Source organism: Suncus etruscus, chromosome 9, assembly GCF_024139225.1.
Source record: "Suncus etruscus isolate mSunEtr1 chromosome 9, mSunEtr1.pri.cur, whole genome shotgun sequence".
Taxonomy (NCBI): domain Eukaryota; kingdom Metazoa; phylum Chordata; class Mammalia; order Eulipotyphla; family Soricidae; genus Suncus; species Suncus etruscus.
The window spans coordinates 46,929,100-46,945,533 of record NC_064856.1 but is presented as its reverse complement, the minus strand read 5'-3'; the positions used below and the strand labels follow the sequence as shown (position 1 = coordinate 46,945,533).

Below are 16,434 nucleotides of genomic sequence, written 5' to 3'. Positions count from 1 at the left end.
CCTGGCAGCAGGTATCTAACTCAGGTGAGATACATACAAGGCAAACATCTTGCCTTCTCTACTGTCATTTTGACCCCCAAATGGTAATTCTGTATTTATGTTTTTTAGGACCCATCAAACTGTTATACAGTTACTGTACTATTTACACTTACTTGTCTTGTCTTTCACCTTTTTTGTTGTTGTTGCTTTTGGGGCCACATTTGGCATTGCTCAGGGGTTGCTTTTGGATCTGCACTCAGCAATTATTCCTGGCAGACTCAGACGGCCGTATGGATGCCAGGGATCAAACTTGAGCCAGCCACTTCAAGGCAAACACCCTACTCACTGTGCTATCTCTCCAGCCCCTCACTTAAATAATATGTTTATGACTTAATTTAATTTGGGGGATCTCCTGAATGGCCCTCAGGGGGCCAGGTGACCACTGTCAGCTATACTCATACCACATATTACCTAGCCAACTGGGTTAAGTGGCTCAAGGCTCAGGTCCAGAATCAAGGCTCAGGAGCCTCCAAAATCACATAGTGACGCTCAGAGAACTATACAGTACTGGGGAGAAAAATCAGGATCTTGTACATGCTAAACATATGACCCTGATTCCACACTATATCACTGACCCTTAACTTCCCTTTTTTTTCTTTCTTTTTGTTTTCTGTTGTTTTTTTTCTGTTTGTTTGTTTTATGTTTTTGGGTCATGCCCGGCAGTGCTCAGGGATTACTCCTGGCTCTATGCTCAGAAATCGCTCCTGGCAGGCTCGGGGGACTATGGTATGCCGGGATTCAAACCACCATCACTCTGCATGCAAGGCAAATGCCCCACTTCCACGCCATTTCTCTGACCCTAGTTTCCATTTTCAATGATACAGTGAATACATGTATGTGATAGCAAATTCAGAAATTATAGAAAACCATGAGGAAGATCATTCATGTCTCATGTCCTGTATTTCCTTCCAGCTGCAGCTCTTCCTTCCATTTTAGGATTTCTGAGTTAATCCTGCCCCCACACTATCCCCTTTGTGCTCTGTACCTTCTCTGGTCTCCCTCTCTCTGTCCTCCACTACTGGCAGTGCTTCACATCTTTGCTGCATCTTTTTTGCTCTCCATCCACTCTGCAGAGGTTCAGGGTAGGTCTTTTCCATTCATATCCACAGGTGCTATGAATCCCTCTACCTCTCTCTCTTGCATTGCTGGGTGTGGTCCACAAACAAAACAAAAAGGAGCAGCAGCTGCAGTCCTAGCATTTGTTTGCTGAATTTGGTAGATCCTTTACATTTGCTAAATGAACTGTACATCCTTTTTGTTTTGTTTTGTTTTGTTTTGTTTTGAAATGGGTGGGGGGAGGCCAGTAGGCCACACCAGGCAGTGCTCAGAGCTCATTCCTGACAGCACTCAGGGAACCTTATGCAGTGGAGGGGATCAACTGAGGATGACTATGTGCAAGGCAAAAACCTATCTACGGTACTCTCTCTCTCTCTCTCCGGCCCCTATTGCAAACATTTGAAACATAACCAGAACACAGCTATGGTACTTTTCAAATGTGACAAGGAGGCAATGGCATTATCTACTTCCCTGCAGGAGGAATTCACTGAGGCAGATGCTTCAGACCAGAGATGCAGCTCTAATTTTTACAGCGAAATCCCTGGTGGGGGAAGAGTGCAAGCAGAAAGCACCAGCCTAGCAGGGATAAAGCATGTTCAATCCTGGCTCTACATGGTCCCACAGAGCACCACTAGTAATGAATTTGATGGTGTCCAGCTTTATCAACTGAAGTAGCAACAATCCCTACCCAGTACCATCCAGCACTGACTGGCTAAAGAAAAATAAAAGAATTGTGATTCAGCAAGACAAATTTTGTTTGTTTGAGGGGGCACAAAAAATCACTCCTGGCAGGCTCACTGGATCTTCTGGGATGCCAAAAGTGAAACCTAGATAGGCCAAGTGCAAGGCAAGTGCCTCATCTGCTATATTGTCTGTCTCTCAGGTCCCAATGTGGGACAAATATTAGCCAGAGACATGAGTTTTGGTATGGGCTCTGCCGTGTGACGATAGCCATTTGCTTGACCTGTCTGAATCTCAAAATCTTCCCCCAAAGGTGAGACTCTTTGGTTGTGAGGCTGAGCTGGAAATTCTTTCCCTGTTGTTCCCCAGGCTGGCAGGTTGTTACCAGGCACTGGATGGGGGCAACACCGCAGACGCCCTGGTGGACTTCACAGGTGGCGTGTCCGAGCCCATTGACCTGACCGAGGGGGACTTCGCACATGATGAGGCCAAGAGGAACCAGCTCTTTGAGCGGATATTAAAGGTGCACAGCCGGGGCGGCCTCATCAGCGCCTCCATCAAGGTGAGACCACCTGTCCCCTCTGCACCATAGCTGACCCAAGTCAGTTGGAGTATTGGTGCCAGGTGGAGCTTTCGGTTGGCCCATCAGTCTAGACCCTCAGCCTCACAGGACACACAACTCTGATCCCAGTATCAGGGAAGCAGAGTATTTAGGCAGTGTTCTACACACACACACACACCCACATCCTCCCCTGGGTGCTGCAAGCAGAAGAGAGGAGGGACACCTACTGTGCCAGCACCCAGAACAGCCTTCCAAAGCTGTTCTGTTGCAGAACCAGTTGGTGTTTTAGGTGGGGAAGCTGGGGCTTGGTAAAGGCAGGATTTGGATACAGATTTGGCTAAGCCAGTGACTTGTTAATAAACTGTCTTCTAGAAAATAAAAAAAATCTCGCTGTGTAGCATTGCTGCTTTCTGTGCTACTGTATGGGAGTGGGTTTCGAGCTTGATTTTAATAGCCTGCTTACCAAGTTTCTGAGCATCTGACAGTCTCCAGAGCCAGTGCAAGAGGACTTTGATCCCCTACTGTATCCCTGGGCTTTCAACCCCTTGGGCAGGCTGCGATTCCTTCCTTGTCCCATAGGGGGCAGTGCTGACCCCCACCTGCACACCTCTGAGCACTGTGCTCTTTTATAGGCCGTGACAGCGGCCGACATGGAAACCCGCCTCTCATGTGGCCTGGTGAAGGGCCACGCATATGCCATCACCGATGTGCGCAAGGTACGCCTTGGCCATGGCCTGCTGGCCTTCTTCAAGTCCGAGAAGCTGGACATGATACGCCTGCGCAACCCCTGGGGGGAGCGGGAGTGGAACGGACCCTGGAGCGACACGTATGTGAGGCTTTGGGATGTGGGGGTTCAGGTTAAGGCAGATCCCTGTGGGCTCTGGTTATCTGGCTTTTTGGAGGAGGAGGCAAGGACCAGGTCTTGGAAGGCTGGTGGAAGGAAGACCTGGGGGAATTTGACTTTGAAGCAGTTATAACCTGGGGGGATGTGTGGATTCAACATGGGCAAAAGCTTGGAAGTGGGGAGGTGGAGGTTCCTATTAGGGGACACAGGCCAGCCTAGGAGGGAAGCAGGAGTGATTGGGGGTGATTCCTCTGAGCTGGGCTCATGACTGTGGGGAGAGGCAGCCCCAGTAAGGAGGTTGTTTTCACGGGGGTCCTACTCCCTGTGCCCAGTCTTCAGCTTAGCTCCAAACTTCTGAGCCCCTGGCACAGTGGCAGCTTATTTAACTGCAAGGTGGGCAGATGGGCCCCCAAGCTACACTCTTCCTGAGTCTGTGCCCAGCTCACCCTCATCCTGCCCTTGCCAGTATGGCCCTGCTGGGATCCGTCCTCTTACCTTTCTCCCTCTTTCCTTCTTCTTTCATCAGCTCAGAGGAGTGGCAGAAAGTGAGCAAGAGTGAGCGAGAGAAGATGGGTGTGACCGTGCAGGATGACGGCGAGTTCTGGTGAGTGACATGGAGCCCAGGAAGGAGTTTAACTTCCCCAGGTCTTTGGCAAAGGCCCTACCCATCTCCACAGGGCAGCCTTGAACACAAGCCATGCATCTCTCTGACCCTCAGTTTCCTCCTCTGTAGAATGAGTTGGCTGTTAGTTTCCTTTATTTCTTTCCTCTATTTGATCCTCTGCCCACCTGAGGAGATCCTGAGGGCTCCTGATCTGGCTGATCTGGCACCTGGCTGGTCCTCTGCAGGTAGACAAGGAAGCTTGCAGGTGGGAGGGAGTGACCATGCAGCAGGAGCTTGCTGGCGGGCTGACTGCCAGGAACTGATTGGAGAGTGAGGCCTCACAGAGACAATGCCTCTTATGCTGGGATTTGGGGTGTAGAGGAGACCTGGGTACTGTGGGCAAGGAGAGAAACCCAGCCCTGAAGCAAAAGATTTAGGTTTAGAAGTTGTGAGTTCAGGGAGGAGAGGGAATGAGAAAGTGTAGGAGAGGCCTCTCTTAAACACCCCAGCAATCTCGCATCACTGTTCCTACATTGGCTCCTGCATCCCTCATCGGTGTCTATCGGTCTGATGCTTTGGGTTTAGGATCATTCTGCAGCAAGACTCCTGACTTGGAGATTCAGCCACTTCCTGATGGGTACTGAGTACACCATATGGTAGGAATTGGAGGACAGTTCCAGGCATACTCAGAGACAGCTGGCAGTGATCATGTTACTTAACCAGGTATCCCTACTTCAGGGAACTCTTGCAAGAGGCCCCAGATGCCTCTGGATCAGACACTTCATCTTACCCGGGTCAAGGATCAATATCAAGTGAAAGTACAGCAATAGGAAGCCCTCATCAGAGAAAGGCTTTTTCCTGAGGTTTTCTTGTGTGTTCCCACTGAGTGCATGTGGGAGCCTGTTTGCATATGTGTGCACACTCTGCATGCACATTCTCATATGTACCACCTGGAACATGCGCACATGTTTTATGTAAGTGCAACCAGGTACATGCATGTGTGTCCTCATATGTGTGTATACTTGGTGCATGCAAGCATATCCACAAACATACATAGCTGACACCTACATGCCATCACATGCAAGCCCTTATGTAGATTTCCCATGCATGCACATCTTGTACATGCATGCACATTACCACACATGCATTATGTGTTTATACTTGGCAAACATCACGGTTCTTATGTGTATACACACTGCGTACATGTATGTTCTTGTGTGCACATATTTAATGTGCACGTGGGCTCATAATTACACACATTTCACATGTGTGTACTTAGTGCACTCACATGACATTTGTTCACCTATTAGACACATGAGATATACTTGGTGTGTACAATGCTATTGTGTGTGAGCACCACAATACTTGGTTATGTATATTGCCAAATGTGTGCATACATGCCTGTTCTCACATGTGCAACCTGGTAATACATTTTATGCATTGTACACATGTTATCATATATGTTATAGCCTATTCTCATATGTGGTCACATCTCATAGATGTGTACAACCAGCATACCTGTATGTTTTAATATGTGCACATACTGCTATCATGTATGTGTATACCCAGTGAACACACACACATTCCCCTGTGTGTAAACTTGTGGGGGATTGATGTTTCCATTTCCCCATCCCAGCCTCCTGGCAGTGTTTATAGCATTCAGTGATTCCAGCAACATCGTGGTCCTAGGGCTGAGAGTTAGTACCGAGTCTAAGGCACTTGCTGTGCATCCCACCAATCCTCATTCTATTCCCTGGCATTACATATGATCTCCTAAGCACTGCCAGAAGTTGCTCTTGAGCATGGAACTAAGAATAGCTGCTGGGGGTGGCCCAAAAACCAAAATTAAAACTAACCCCCTAAAACCTGGCACTGATGCATATCAACCAGGGAGTCCCACCAGAACTCACTCAGGCCTCTCCACAGCAGTGAAAAGTCCTGGATGCCCCAGGCACACCTTACTTAACCTTCGTTTCTCCTGAGACAACCTTTCCCAATAGTTTCAGAATTCTGGAAGTTGAAATTGTACTTGATCCATCTATTACTTTGTTTTTTACTGTACTTACCACTCTTTGTGATAAGATTGTTATCATGAGCTGGTCCTTTCAGCTCTCATCTCTATTGTCTCTGGGTATTATTATAATACTCTTATTTTTCTTAAATCCCACATATGAGTGAGACTATTCTGAGCTTATTTCTTTCCCTCTGACTTATTTCACTCAATTAATAGTCTCCAAGTTTATCCATGTATAAGCAAATTTTATGACTTAATTTCTTCTATGCATTGTATAGATGTACCACAGTTTCTTTAGCCACTCATCTGTTGTCGGGCCTCTGGGTTGTTTCCAGATTCTAACTATTGTAAATAAAGCGGCACGCAGGGGGCATTTTTGTATTGTGTTTTTTTTTTTTGTGGTCCTAGGGTAAATCCATAGGAGTGGTATTGCTGGATTATATGGGAGTTTAATGTCCAGTTTTTTAAAAAATCTCCATATTGTTTTCCAAAAAGGCTGGACTAGACATCATTCCCACCAGCAGTGAATGAGAGTTCCCTTCTCCCCACATCCACACCAGCAGTGGTTGTTCTTGTTCTTTGTGATGTGTGCCAGTCTCTGTAGTGTGAGATGATATTTTATTGTTTTGATTTGCATTTCTCTGATAATTAATGATGTGGAGCATTTTTTATATGCCTTTTGGCCATCTTTGTTTCTTTGAGAAAGTGTCTGTTAACTTCTCCCCATTTTTTGATGGGGTTAGATTTTTTTCTTGTTAAGTTCTGTCAGTTCCTTGTATATTTTAGATTTTAGCCCCTTATTTAATGGGTATTAGGTGAATAGTTTCTCCCATTCTGTGGGTGGCCTTTGTGTCCTAGTCACTGCTTTCTTTGAGGTGCAGAAGCTTCTCAGTTTAATATAGTCCCATTTGTTTATCTCTGCTTCCATTTGTTTGGACAGTGGTGTTTTCTCCTTGAAGATGCTTTTAGTTTCAATGTCCTGGAGTGTGATCCATTTATTATTTTCCTTATTTTCCACAGTGGTTCTGTGAGAAAGGGAATTGCCATGTCTAGGCTCATTACCATTTTTCAGATCAGGAAACTGAGGCCAAAGAGATGTGAAGGGGCTGTGTGCTTACTGCCATGGGTGGGCTATGGTTCAGGGCACACTCATTGGCTGGAGGATGGACCCACTCAGGGCCTCGCCCCACTCAACCTTCAGGATGACCTTTGAGGACCTGTGCCGCTACTTCACCGACATCATCAAGTGCCGCCTGATGAACACATCCTACCTGAGCATCCACAAGACCTGGGAGGAAGCACGGCTGCACGGCGCCTGGACGCACCATGAGGACCCCCGACTGAACCGCAGTGGTGGCTGCATCAATCACAAGGACACCTTCTTCCAGAACCCCCAGGTGGGCTCTCCTGGGATCTCACCCCTGTTTTCACATACTGGACTGCTAACCCTGCTTTCACCATGCTGCATCTCCTGGGGTTTTGAGCACCATCCACACAATGGGATGAGGATTGAGTGGGTCCATCTATTCATTTGCAGCCTCCTATGGACCCCTACCTAACCTCCCATTTTTACCTACAGAAGATTAAAATGAGGAAATGGAGATTTTGAGGGTTCATGTGAAGCTATAAAGTCACTTAGAAGCTGGGCTTGGGTTCATCCCCTGTTTCACAAAGCACACAGCAGCTTCTTCCAGATTATATCTAGCCTGACTCCTATGGGGGCCTCTCCCTGCAGTGTCCATGGTCGGGACTTGGAAGTTGCTTAGTCCTGATGCTCTGGTGCTTTCTGAGCACTGACTGTATATGCCAGTCCTGAGCTCTGAGTCCAGCCATGTCTCAGAGAGATCGTATGACTTGCACAACCACAGCTGAGCTGGATAGACCCTGAGCTAGGCTTCCCAGAGCATGGAACCCCTCAGGGTCAGATCTCACTATGTCCTCTTTCTTTTTGTTACATCTGCAGTATGTCTTTGACGTGAAGAAGCCAGAAGATGAAGTGCTGATATGCATCCAGCAGCGGCCAAAACAGTCTACACGTCGTGGGGGCAAAGGCGAAAACCTGGCTATTGGCTTTGACATCTACAAGGTGAGGCCAGTCAGGGCACCTGCTCAGCCTAAGAGAATTGGGTTGGGAAAAGAGCATGAGAGTTGGAATTGGGACCCTCTGGTTCTGGGAGAAAATATTCTAGAACTCACTATCTTCTTTGTCCCAGAACACAACTGCCAGTACTCAGGACATCTCCTGGCTCTGTGTTTAGGGATCAATGCTGACAGTACTCAGGGCACCCTATGCAGCGCCAGGGAAATAGTTGAGGTTGGCTGCATGCTGCAATGCAAACACCTTACCCATTGTCCTATCTCTCTAGTTCTAGAACCTAGTTTTTGTTTTGTTTTGTTTTGTTTTCATTTTCTTCTTCTTTTTTGCCATATCTGCCAGTGCTCAGGGGTTACTCCTGGCTCTGCACTGAGGAATTACTCCTGGCGGTTCTCAGAGGACCATTTGGGATGCTGGGGATTGAACCCAGATCAGTTATGTACAAGGCAAATATCCTACCTGCCCTAGAACCTAGCTTTTAAAACTATGGACTGTGAACCATTCTTAGAGTGTGTGGGCAGGCAGTATTGTGGAAGAATTGGCAGCAGTGAAAAGTTTCTGAAATTGCAATGATCCAAAGTGAATTTAAAAATCAATCACATTCTGAACCCAAGGTGTTTCTGGCAGTCCTTGCCCATGGTGCATTTCTTGGGTAAAAAAGGAATGGCAAGTGGAAGAAGTTTATGAAGTCTTGCTCTAGTATAGCCTTTTTACTGTCATCTCCCCTGGCCCCTTCCCCATTGATGCTACCAGCAGGGCTACTGTGGTACCTGGTACCTGTCTGGATCCAGTCTCATCAGCCTACTTTTTTCCTGTGATTTCATTTTTATGCTTTTTAAATTTTTTTTTGAGGGGGATGTTTAAGCCACACTCAGCAGTGTTTAGGGCTTACTTCTGACTATATTCAAGGATCACTTGGGGGACCATATGAGGTTCTGGAGATCTAACCCGGATCTGTTGCATGTAAGGCAAGTTCCTTACCTAGTGCTCTATCACTCTGGCCCCTCTACCTGTGATTTTTATTTTCACCCTGACTTCAAAATCCAGTTTCTTCTTAGGTGTGTACTCTTCCATGGTTGAGAAAAGGGGGAAGGCTCTGGAGGTCCCTACTGTTCCCTCCCTCAGGGTTCCAGAACCCTCATGATGGAGGCTTTGTCAGGCCTCAGATAGGAGAAGGCAGCTCCAGGCAAGCCACTCCATTCCTCCTGACTGGGGTTCAGGGCTTTGCGTATGTTGTGATGCTCATGTATTGACATTGGGACCCTTCAGATCCAGCAAGCCCAGGAAGTCACAGTGATGTGGTTGGTGTTGAGTTCTCAGACATGTGACATGCTTGGGCACACCTCATATATGACTCTGCTGTAGTGGGGGAGACAATGCTATGTGCCACCTTGCTGAGTTTGGGGGAGACCCTCACACTGGGACAATAGCCTAGGAGGATGCTTATGCTAGTACCTATCCATCATGTCACTCTGGGTGGCATTTCATAGACACATGCTGCAGTGACAGGCTTATGTGCTTGAAGGTTCTCACCCCTTACAGACATTTCTACCTGGGGGATCCTCACCCCACAAGCATGTCTACCTGGGGGTCCTCACTCCTCACAGATATGGTTATCTGGGAAGCAACATTTTTTTTATCTGGGGGCCACACCCAGTAGTGATCAGAACTTACTCCTGGCTGTGTGCTCAGGGATTACCCCTGGTGGTGTTTACAGATCATATGGGGTGTTTGGGAATCAAACATTGGTCAGCCACACACAGAACAAGCACCATCTCTCCAGTTCCAGTTCCAACTTTTGACAGCTGATTTGAAATGTTCTCCCACCCCTTACCTTTCATCCACATGCTGGCTCCTTCCAATGTATACACAACAAGAAGCCATCACTGGAGTCAAGTTGAGGGCCTTTTCAACACCTTGAAAGGAAGCCCTGTCCTCTTTGGTCATCATCCCCTACCCCTGCCACTCGGGGTAAATGCTAAGGAACTTCAGTCTGTATGTATATCTGCCTCTTCCAAGCATTGCTTCCAAGAGCCTCTGGCCTTTTCATTTTTTGAGGCGGGCTTTTGGAACCAAGGCAGGACAAGGGCTGAGGGTGCTCCTGGTGGCCTCTCCCTCAGGTGGAAGAGAACCGCCAGTACCGCATGCACAGCCTTCAGCCTCGGGTCGCCAGCTCCATCTACATCAATTCCCGAAGTGTTTTTTTGCGCACGGACCAGCCCGAGGGCCGCTATGTCATCATCCCCACCACCTTCGAGCCAGGCCACACAGGCGACTTCCTGCTCCGAGTCTTCACAGATGTGCCCTCCAACTGCCGGTGAGTGTGGGGCACCCAGAGATGCCCATGTCCAGTCACACTTGGAGCCCCACCTTCTGCTTCCAGGCCACACCCACCAGTGGTTACTCATCATCCCGAAGCCCTGCGCAGGTGTCTCCCCACCATTCCCCTCATTGTTCTGAAGAGAAATGGGGATCCCAGTTGGGTGGGGTATAGTTTAAAGTCATACAGCCAGGGGGAGAGCTGGGCTAAGTCATTGGCGTATATGAGTCCAGGATTGGGTTCTTTTTGTTGTTGTTGTTGTTGTTTGGGGCCACACCCAGCAGCGCTCAGAGGTTACTCCTGGCTCTGTACTCAGGAATTACTCCTGGCAAGCTTGGGGGACCATATGGGATACTGGGCATCCAATCTAGGTTCATCCTGGATCAGCAGTGTGTAAGGCAAATGCTCTACTGCTGTGCTTATCACTCCGGCCCCCAGTATTGGGTTCTTGACACCTAACTCCCTGTACTGAAATAGGTCTGCTCAGCCTGGAGTTCTGAAACTGCTGGTGGGAATGCAGACATGGTGGGAGTCACTCTCACCCACAAGTGCAACTGGGGCTTGACATGGAAAAGGACTCAGAGAATCACCCACCTCCAAACTGGGAAAGAGAGGGTAGTGGGAGGCTAGGGGCTTTGGTGTGGGGGGGTACTCCACCCAGACTAAAGCCACACTTCTATTCCCTCTATCCTTCTTGAAACCTATCCCTGTCCATCTCCCTCATTACCTCTGCCCTGCACCAGGGAATTGTGCCTGGATGAGCCCCCTAAGACCTGCTGGAGCTCCTTGTGCGGCTACCCCCAGCAGGTGACCCAGGTGCATGTCCTGGGGGCCGCTGGGCTCAAGGATTCAACAGGTGAGCTCCCCTGAGCAGTGCTGCCTAGGGCTGAAGTCTGGTGCCAGGCACCAGGGTAGAGGGTTGCTGGGCTGTGGTGGACCACACTCTGGGCTGAGGGGAGATCCATGCCACTTCCTATCTCCAAAAGTTAGGGAGTGGGGCAGGCCATGTCTTCCTTCAGCACAGAGGTGCTGTCCTGGGATTTGTGATGAGGGGGTATCTTTATCTCCCAGATGTCTTCTCCTTTGGCCTGCTGCAACATTGCCCCCTTACCCTGTCTCTCCCTAGGGGCTAACTCCTATGTGATCATCAAGTGTGAAGGGGACAAAGTTCGTTCGGCCGTGCAGAAAGGCACCTCAAACCCTGAGTACAATGTAAGGGGCGTCTTCTACTGCAAGAAGCCAGACCAGCCCATCACTGTCCAGGTGAGCTTTCTTGGCCCTTTTTGCACCTTAGCCCAAGGCTTCCCAGGTGGCCACGCTTTGGCCCAAGGCCCTGGAACTGTCCCTGACACAGAGAAACATGTTCCTTGCAAGGCCCTGGAGTCTTCTTTGTGGGATTGCCCAAAAGGGCATTTCTGCTGACCTTGCCCCAAAGGTCAGTTCCCATCAGGGGACAGCCTGGAAAGGTGCTGTCTATGAGGAGTGTGGTGGCAGTTTCCCTGGAGCAGGGCTGGGAAGGCCTGGCCCCTACTTGCTAACTTAGGCCAGGCAGCAGTGATGGCAGTGACGTTAGTTCTGAGGAAATCCTCTGTCCCCCAGCGAGGCTTGTGCCCCTCTGGGTGAGAAACCATTTGTAAACAAACATGCAGATTCCCTGGGGAGCCTCTATCAGTTCTCCAAGTTTTCCTAACACTTGTCCCCTTGGAGCAAAACACAGGCTGTACAGGAAGCACTCTTAGGAGCTGTGAATCCCAACCCTTAAAAATAGGGAAAGGGTTGTCTCACTTGTCCAAGGGCATTGAATTTGAAAATGGAACCAGTAACAACAGATTTGATTTGGTTTAGTGTTGCAGCCACCTTGGTGGTGTTTATGGCCTCCAACTGCCTCTGTGCTTGGGGACCACTTCTGGGTTCTGAGAGATAGAACCTGGGGCCCCTGCATGCAAACATGCCTTCAAGCCCTCTTCATAGTCCCAGCAGACTTAAAAGGTCAAAGAAGCTTTGACAGCTAGAAGGAAACTAACTCTAGAAAGGTTGTGGCCTTGCTCAAGGCTGCAGGTAAGGCATGAGTGTTCTTTCCTCAAGCCATGCTGGCACTGCAGAAAGGGGATTCATGACTGACAGACAGCCACCCTGCCCTGCTAGGGATTGGACTCTGGGTCTGAGAGATCGTTCCCTCCCATGATCCTCTCTCTCCTCCCAGATCTGGAACCACCGAGTCCTGAAGGATGAGTTCCTGGGCCAGGTGCAACTGAAGGCAAATCCGGATGAACTCCAGACCCTGCACACCCTCCACCTTCAAGACCGCAGCAGCCGCCAGCCCAATGACCTGCCAGGCACGGTCGCTGTGAACGTGCTCAGCAGCACCTCTCTCGTGGCTGTCTGATCCCCGTTCTCTTCATGGTCCCACAGCATGAGGACTGTCAGGCCAGACACATTGGTGCCCACTTCCCAGCCCCTCTGCTGACTGACTATTGGACCTCGTGTGTAGGGAGGTCTCTATCCTTCTCTGAACATCAGTGTCTGAGGATGCCAAAGCATTTCCTGCTCATGGTGGAATCTTCTGGCCTGAGATATAAAATAGCCTTCTCTACCCCCCACTTGTCACTGCCTGAGGCTCTCAACAGGCAGAAACCTTTCCTAAAGACCCTCAGTTGTCAGTGGATGGAGTTCCAATTGTTTACACTCAAACAACTCCATTCCAGGCCTTCCAGACACTTCTTTCCAGGGTCTTTTTGCCCCAGATTTTCTTTCTAAGGTGTTTGTTCTCCTCAGCAGGACCTTTTCTAGGGTTTTGGGGCCACACTGGATGGCATGTAAGAGTAGCTCAGGGTTTTCTCCCCGCTACATGTTTGGGGGTCACTTCCAATAGTGTTGGGGGACCCCGTGCTGGGGTGGGATGGCAACCAGGCCTCCAGGTGCTCCATCCCTTTAAGCTATTGCTCCGAGTTCTTGGCTCCAGGAGGATCCCTACCAGGCCGGGATTTGGGAAATATGCAGGTGATATTTGTACATTCTTAAGTCTTGTCCATTTATTAATTCTTGGAGGTTTATATAATGAATCTATGAGGTCCACAGAGCCAGGAGTAACTGAGTAGTCTCAAGCTCCTGGTCCACCTGGTCTCGGAGATATTCTCTGGTCTCAGGGGCAGTAGAGGCCAGGAAGACAATTTTCTCAAAGTATGTCTGGGCCCAGGAACCAAGGACCATGAGAATGGAGAGAACACAGACATTCGGCAGTGGGTGGAGGTGGGGGTAGACATGCTCCTAGGTGCCCCCTTCTGCAAGACTAGATTATTCCTGGAAGAAGGGTCTCCGGGAGTCCAGTTTCACTTCTTCTAGGATTAGGTCACCATGCTATGGGTATAGCAAGAGAGCTGGAAACCTCTCAGTAGCCAGAGAGATTTTTGCCACCAACATTCCCCGCCCCCCAAATACAGCCCAAGAGGCCACATACAGCCTTCTGCTTGCTATGGGACCAAAGTATACTTTTGAGTCCTTAGCTCTCAAATTCTTTGCATTGCAAAACTCTCCAGTTGAACAAGAGTTCTTAAAGGAAAACAAAACCTATGAATCTCCACCTTAAAAAAAAACTCCAAAGTGGGGGATCTCTGGTTTTATTTTCTTGCATGTGTGGGGCATGGGACAAAGTGAGTTGGAGGTAGATGGACAGCTGCTGTGAGGACGGCTGGCCTGTTCTGCAGCATTGACACCGGAACTTCCTGGGGTCCTTTCTCTGTTCCTGAGCCCCAACCAGACGATGTCAGGAAAACCCAGAGGTTTGCTGAAGGGAATTCATTTTGGAGACTTGCACTTCCAGATTCTGGTCTGGTCTGGCTCCAGATTCTGGTCAGAGGCATCAAAAGCTGGAATTGGCCTCCCCCAACATGGCCAATTCTGCTGCCATGTGCTGGCCCTGGGTGCAGGACACCCCTAAAGGTGAAGAGGACTTGAGGACTCCTCTGAGAGTTGGACTCTTCCCTCAAGAACCTGAGCCTGGAGACAGGACTCTGCATGATCAGGAGCAAGTTACTTAAACCTCCTGTGCCTTGGTCCCGCTTCTGCAAAGTGGGGCCACTATAATCTGTGTGTCAACATTCCTGCTACCACGTGCTAGACAAGGGCCAGACTACCCCCTTCTCTGCAGCTCTATGTATTCACTGCAGGCATTCATGTAACCCACCCTTTTTTGCCTGCATCGCCATGAAGATGAGTTGGATGGAGAAGGAAGGTCCCAGCTCTGCTTGGCAGCTCAGGGTCTGTCCCTGGATCTTTGCTTGGCCAGTCAGCATGTCTGGCTCCCTGCAGTGCTGGGAACACCAGGCCCCACTGCATGGGGACTGGGCACAAACACACCCAATCTGGTCATCTTGCATCTTGCCCCTTTGGGTGGGCCAGATTGGTTCCTGGCTGTGCTCTCCTAGGGTCCAGGTGGATGTGAATGGTGTTTTACAGGCTGGGGCTCCCCAGTGTGTGGGGTTGGGGTGGAGGAGCAATCCACCTTTCTCAGATGCACCCTAAGACACTTGGGGCTTTAGTGTTCCCCAGTGGCAGTGGACGCCATCTCTGGCCCATATCACCCTGGGCTGGGATGATTCACGATGGCCTGTTTTGTTCTCACAATAAATGTTTCCTCAACCCCAGAAACACCAGCCTGTGTGTATCTGTTTGTCCTTCTGGGGGTGAGAAAGAACTGAAGAGTGTTTCTGACTCTTTCAGAAACATGTGGGCTGACTGTTCTTTGAGATAAATGAGAGGCTAGCAGCTGAGACTGGACTCCGAGTCCAAGAACTGAGATTATTGGCTCAGTCTTGCAGCCTTACTCCCTTGGGAGACTGCCACAACTCCTCCTGCTCATGGTCTGTAAACGGGGTTGTCAGGGGGTGCAGAGAAAGTTCCAGGTCCCAGTGGTCATATAGACAGTTCCTGCTGGGCAGTGTGGGCCTCAGCCTTCCAGGAACCTCCCTGAGGGTGAAGATAAGGAGGGACTGGGAGAGGAAAGTGCTGTATAGTTGTATGGGGGAAGCCACAGGAGGTGGAGACACTGCAGGCATTAGAGGCACAGTGGGGGTATTACAGAAATCTAAGCAACAAAACAGATTGGCACTTGGAGAGATCATAGGGAGGACCCCCAATTTATTTACAGATGTGGACTTGACCTGGCTATGACTGAAAAGACTTGAGTTTAAAATGCAGCTCCTGTGCTTTTTTCTCCATTAATAGTGGAAGCAGTTTTCATTTAACATACAGGATGGGCCTTGCCCTTCGAGCGCATGTTCTCCCTTGAACATGTGAAATTATGTGTTTCTTGAACATAAATATGATCTTTTTTTTTTGCCTGGCTGCTTGCTTCTTTAAGCCTGAATTCTCTCTGGAACACATTTCCTCTCTTTCTTACCTCACGTCTAAGTAAATATTGTTCAATCAAAACTTACTTGCTTTGGGGTGGGAAAGATAGTACAGCAGGTAGGGCATTTGTCTTCCTGATCCCCAACATCCCAAAGGGTCTCCTCAGGTACTACCAGAAGTAAGTCCTGAGTGCATAATCAGAAGTAACCCCAGAACATTGCCAAGTATGGCCCCAAAACCAACACCCCAAAAGTCCTATCTTGCTTCACTTAAAAAACCCCACAAAAACATGTAAAATTATACATTGTATGTCTGAAACTCAACCATGGACAACTTTATAACTGTGTATATAATGGTGATCCAATTAAAAATTATTAATGAAAACATAATGGTTGCTATCAGGTTGCTAACATACACAATCAGTGATGAGTACAATTTAAGTTCATATGGACATTTACTTATTGTTTCTGTGACCCCCGTTCCTGTTCAAGCAACCTGATCAAACCTATTCCTTTGCTTTGGTCTTGTAGAAACTCTGATTTATGACTTATTCACCTTTGTTGTTGTTGTTGCTATTAGGCCACACCCATCACTACTTGGGGCTTACTCCTGGCTCTGCACTCAGGAATCATTTTTGGTGGTACTCAGGGTTCCATTTGGGGGGCTGGGGGATGAACCTGAGTCGGCAACATGCAAGGCAAGCACCCTACCCACTGCACCACCACTGGCCCCTATTCATTGCTCAACTCTGAAACGAGTCACTCAGAGATCCTGCTTCTCATTTTCCCACTTCAGTAGGAGTGAGGAACGTGGGAATGAATGAACTTGGCTTGTCCCTAGGTCTTCCTGTCGTGATGGTGAGTCCAGGAC

The 16,434-nt window shown here is 48.9% G+C and overlaps 1 protein-coding gene across 1 annotated transcript in view; it reads left to right on the top strand.

Moving 5' to 3' along the window:
• CAPN5 (calpain 5) overlaps window positions 1-12,885 on the top strand; it is a 60,838-nt gene extending 47,953 nt beyond the window's left edge. The window contains exons 5-13 of the mRNA XM_049780503.1: window positions 2,146-2,338; window positions 2,971-3,164; window positions 3,709-3,786; window positions 7,002-7,197; window positions 7,764-7,886; window positions 10,016-10,212; window positions 10,959-11,071; window positions 11,342-11,478; window positions 12,419-12,885. Of these exons, the coding sequence (XP_049636460.1) occupies window positions 2,146-2,338; window positions 2,971-3,164; window positions 3,709-3,786; window positions 7,002-7,197; window positions 7,764-7,886; window positions 10,016-10,212; window positions 10,959-11,071; window positions 11,342-11,478; window positions 12,419-12,601 (1,414 nt within the window). The 3' untranslated portion in view covers window positions 12,602-12,885. The remainder of the gene's footprint in view (window positions 1-2,145; window positions 2,339-2,970; window positions 3,165-3,708; window positions 3,787-7,001; window positions 7,198-7,763; window positions 7,887-10,015; window positions 10,213-10,958; window positions 11,072-11,341; window positions 11,479-12,418) is intronic.
• The last annotated feature ends 3,549 nt before the right edge of the window (window positions 12,886-16,434 follow it).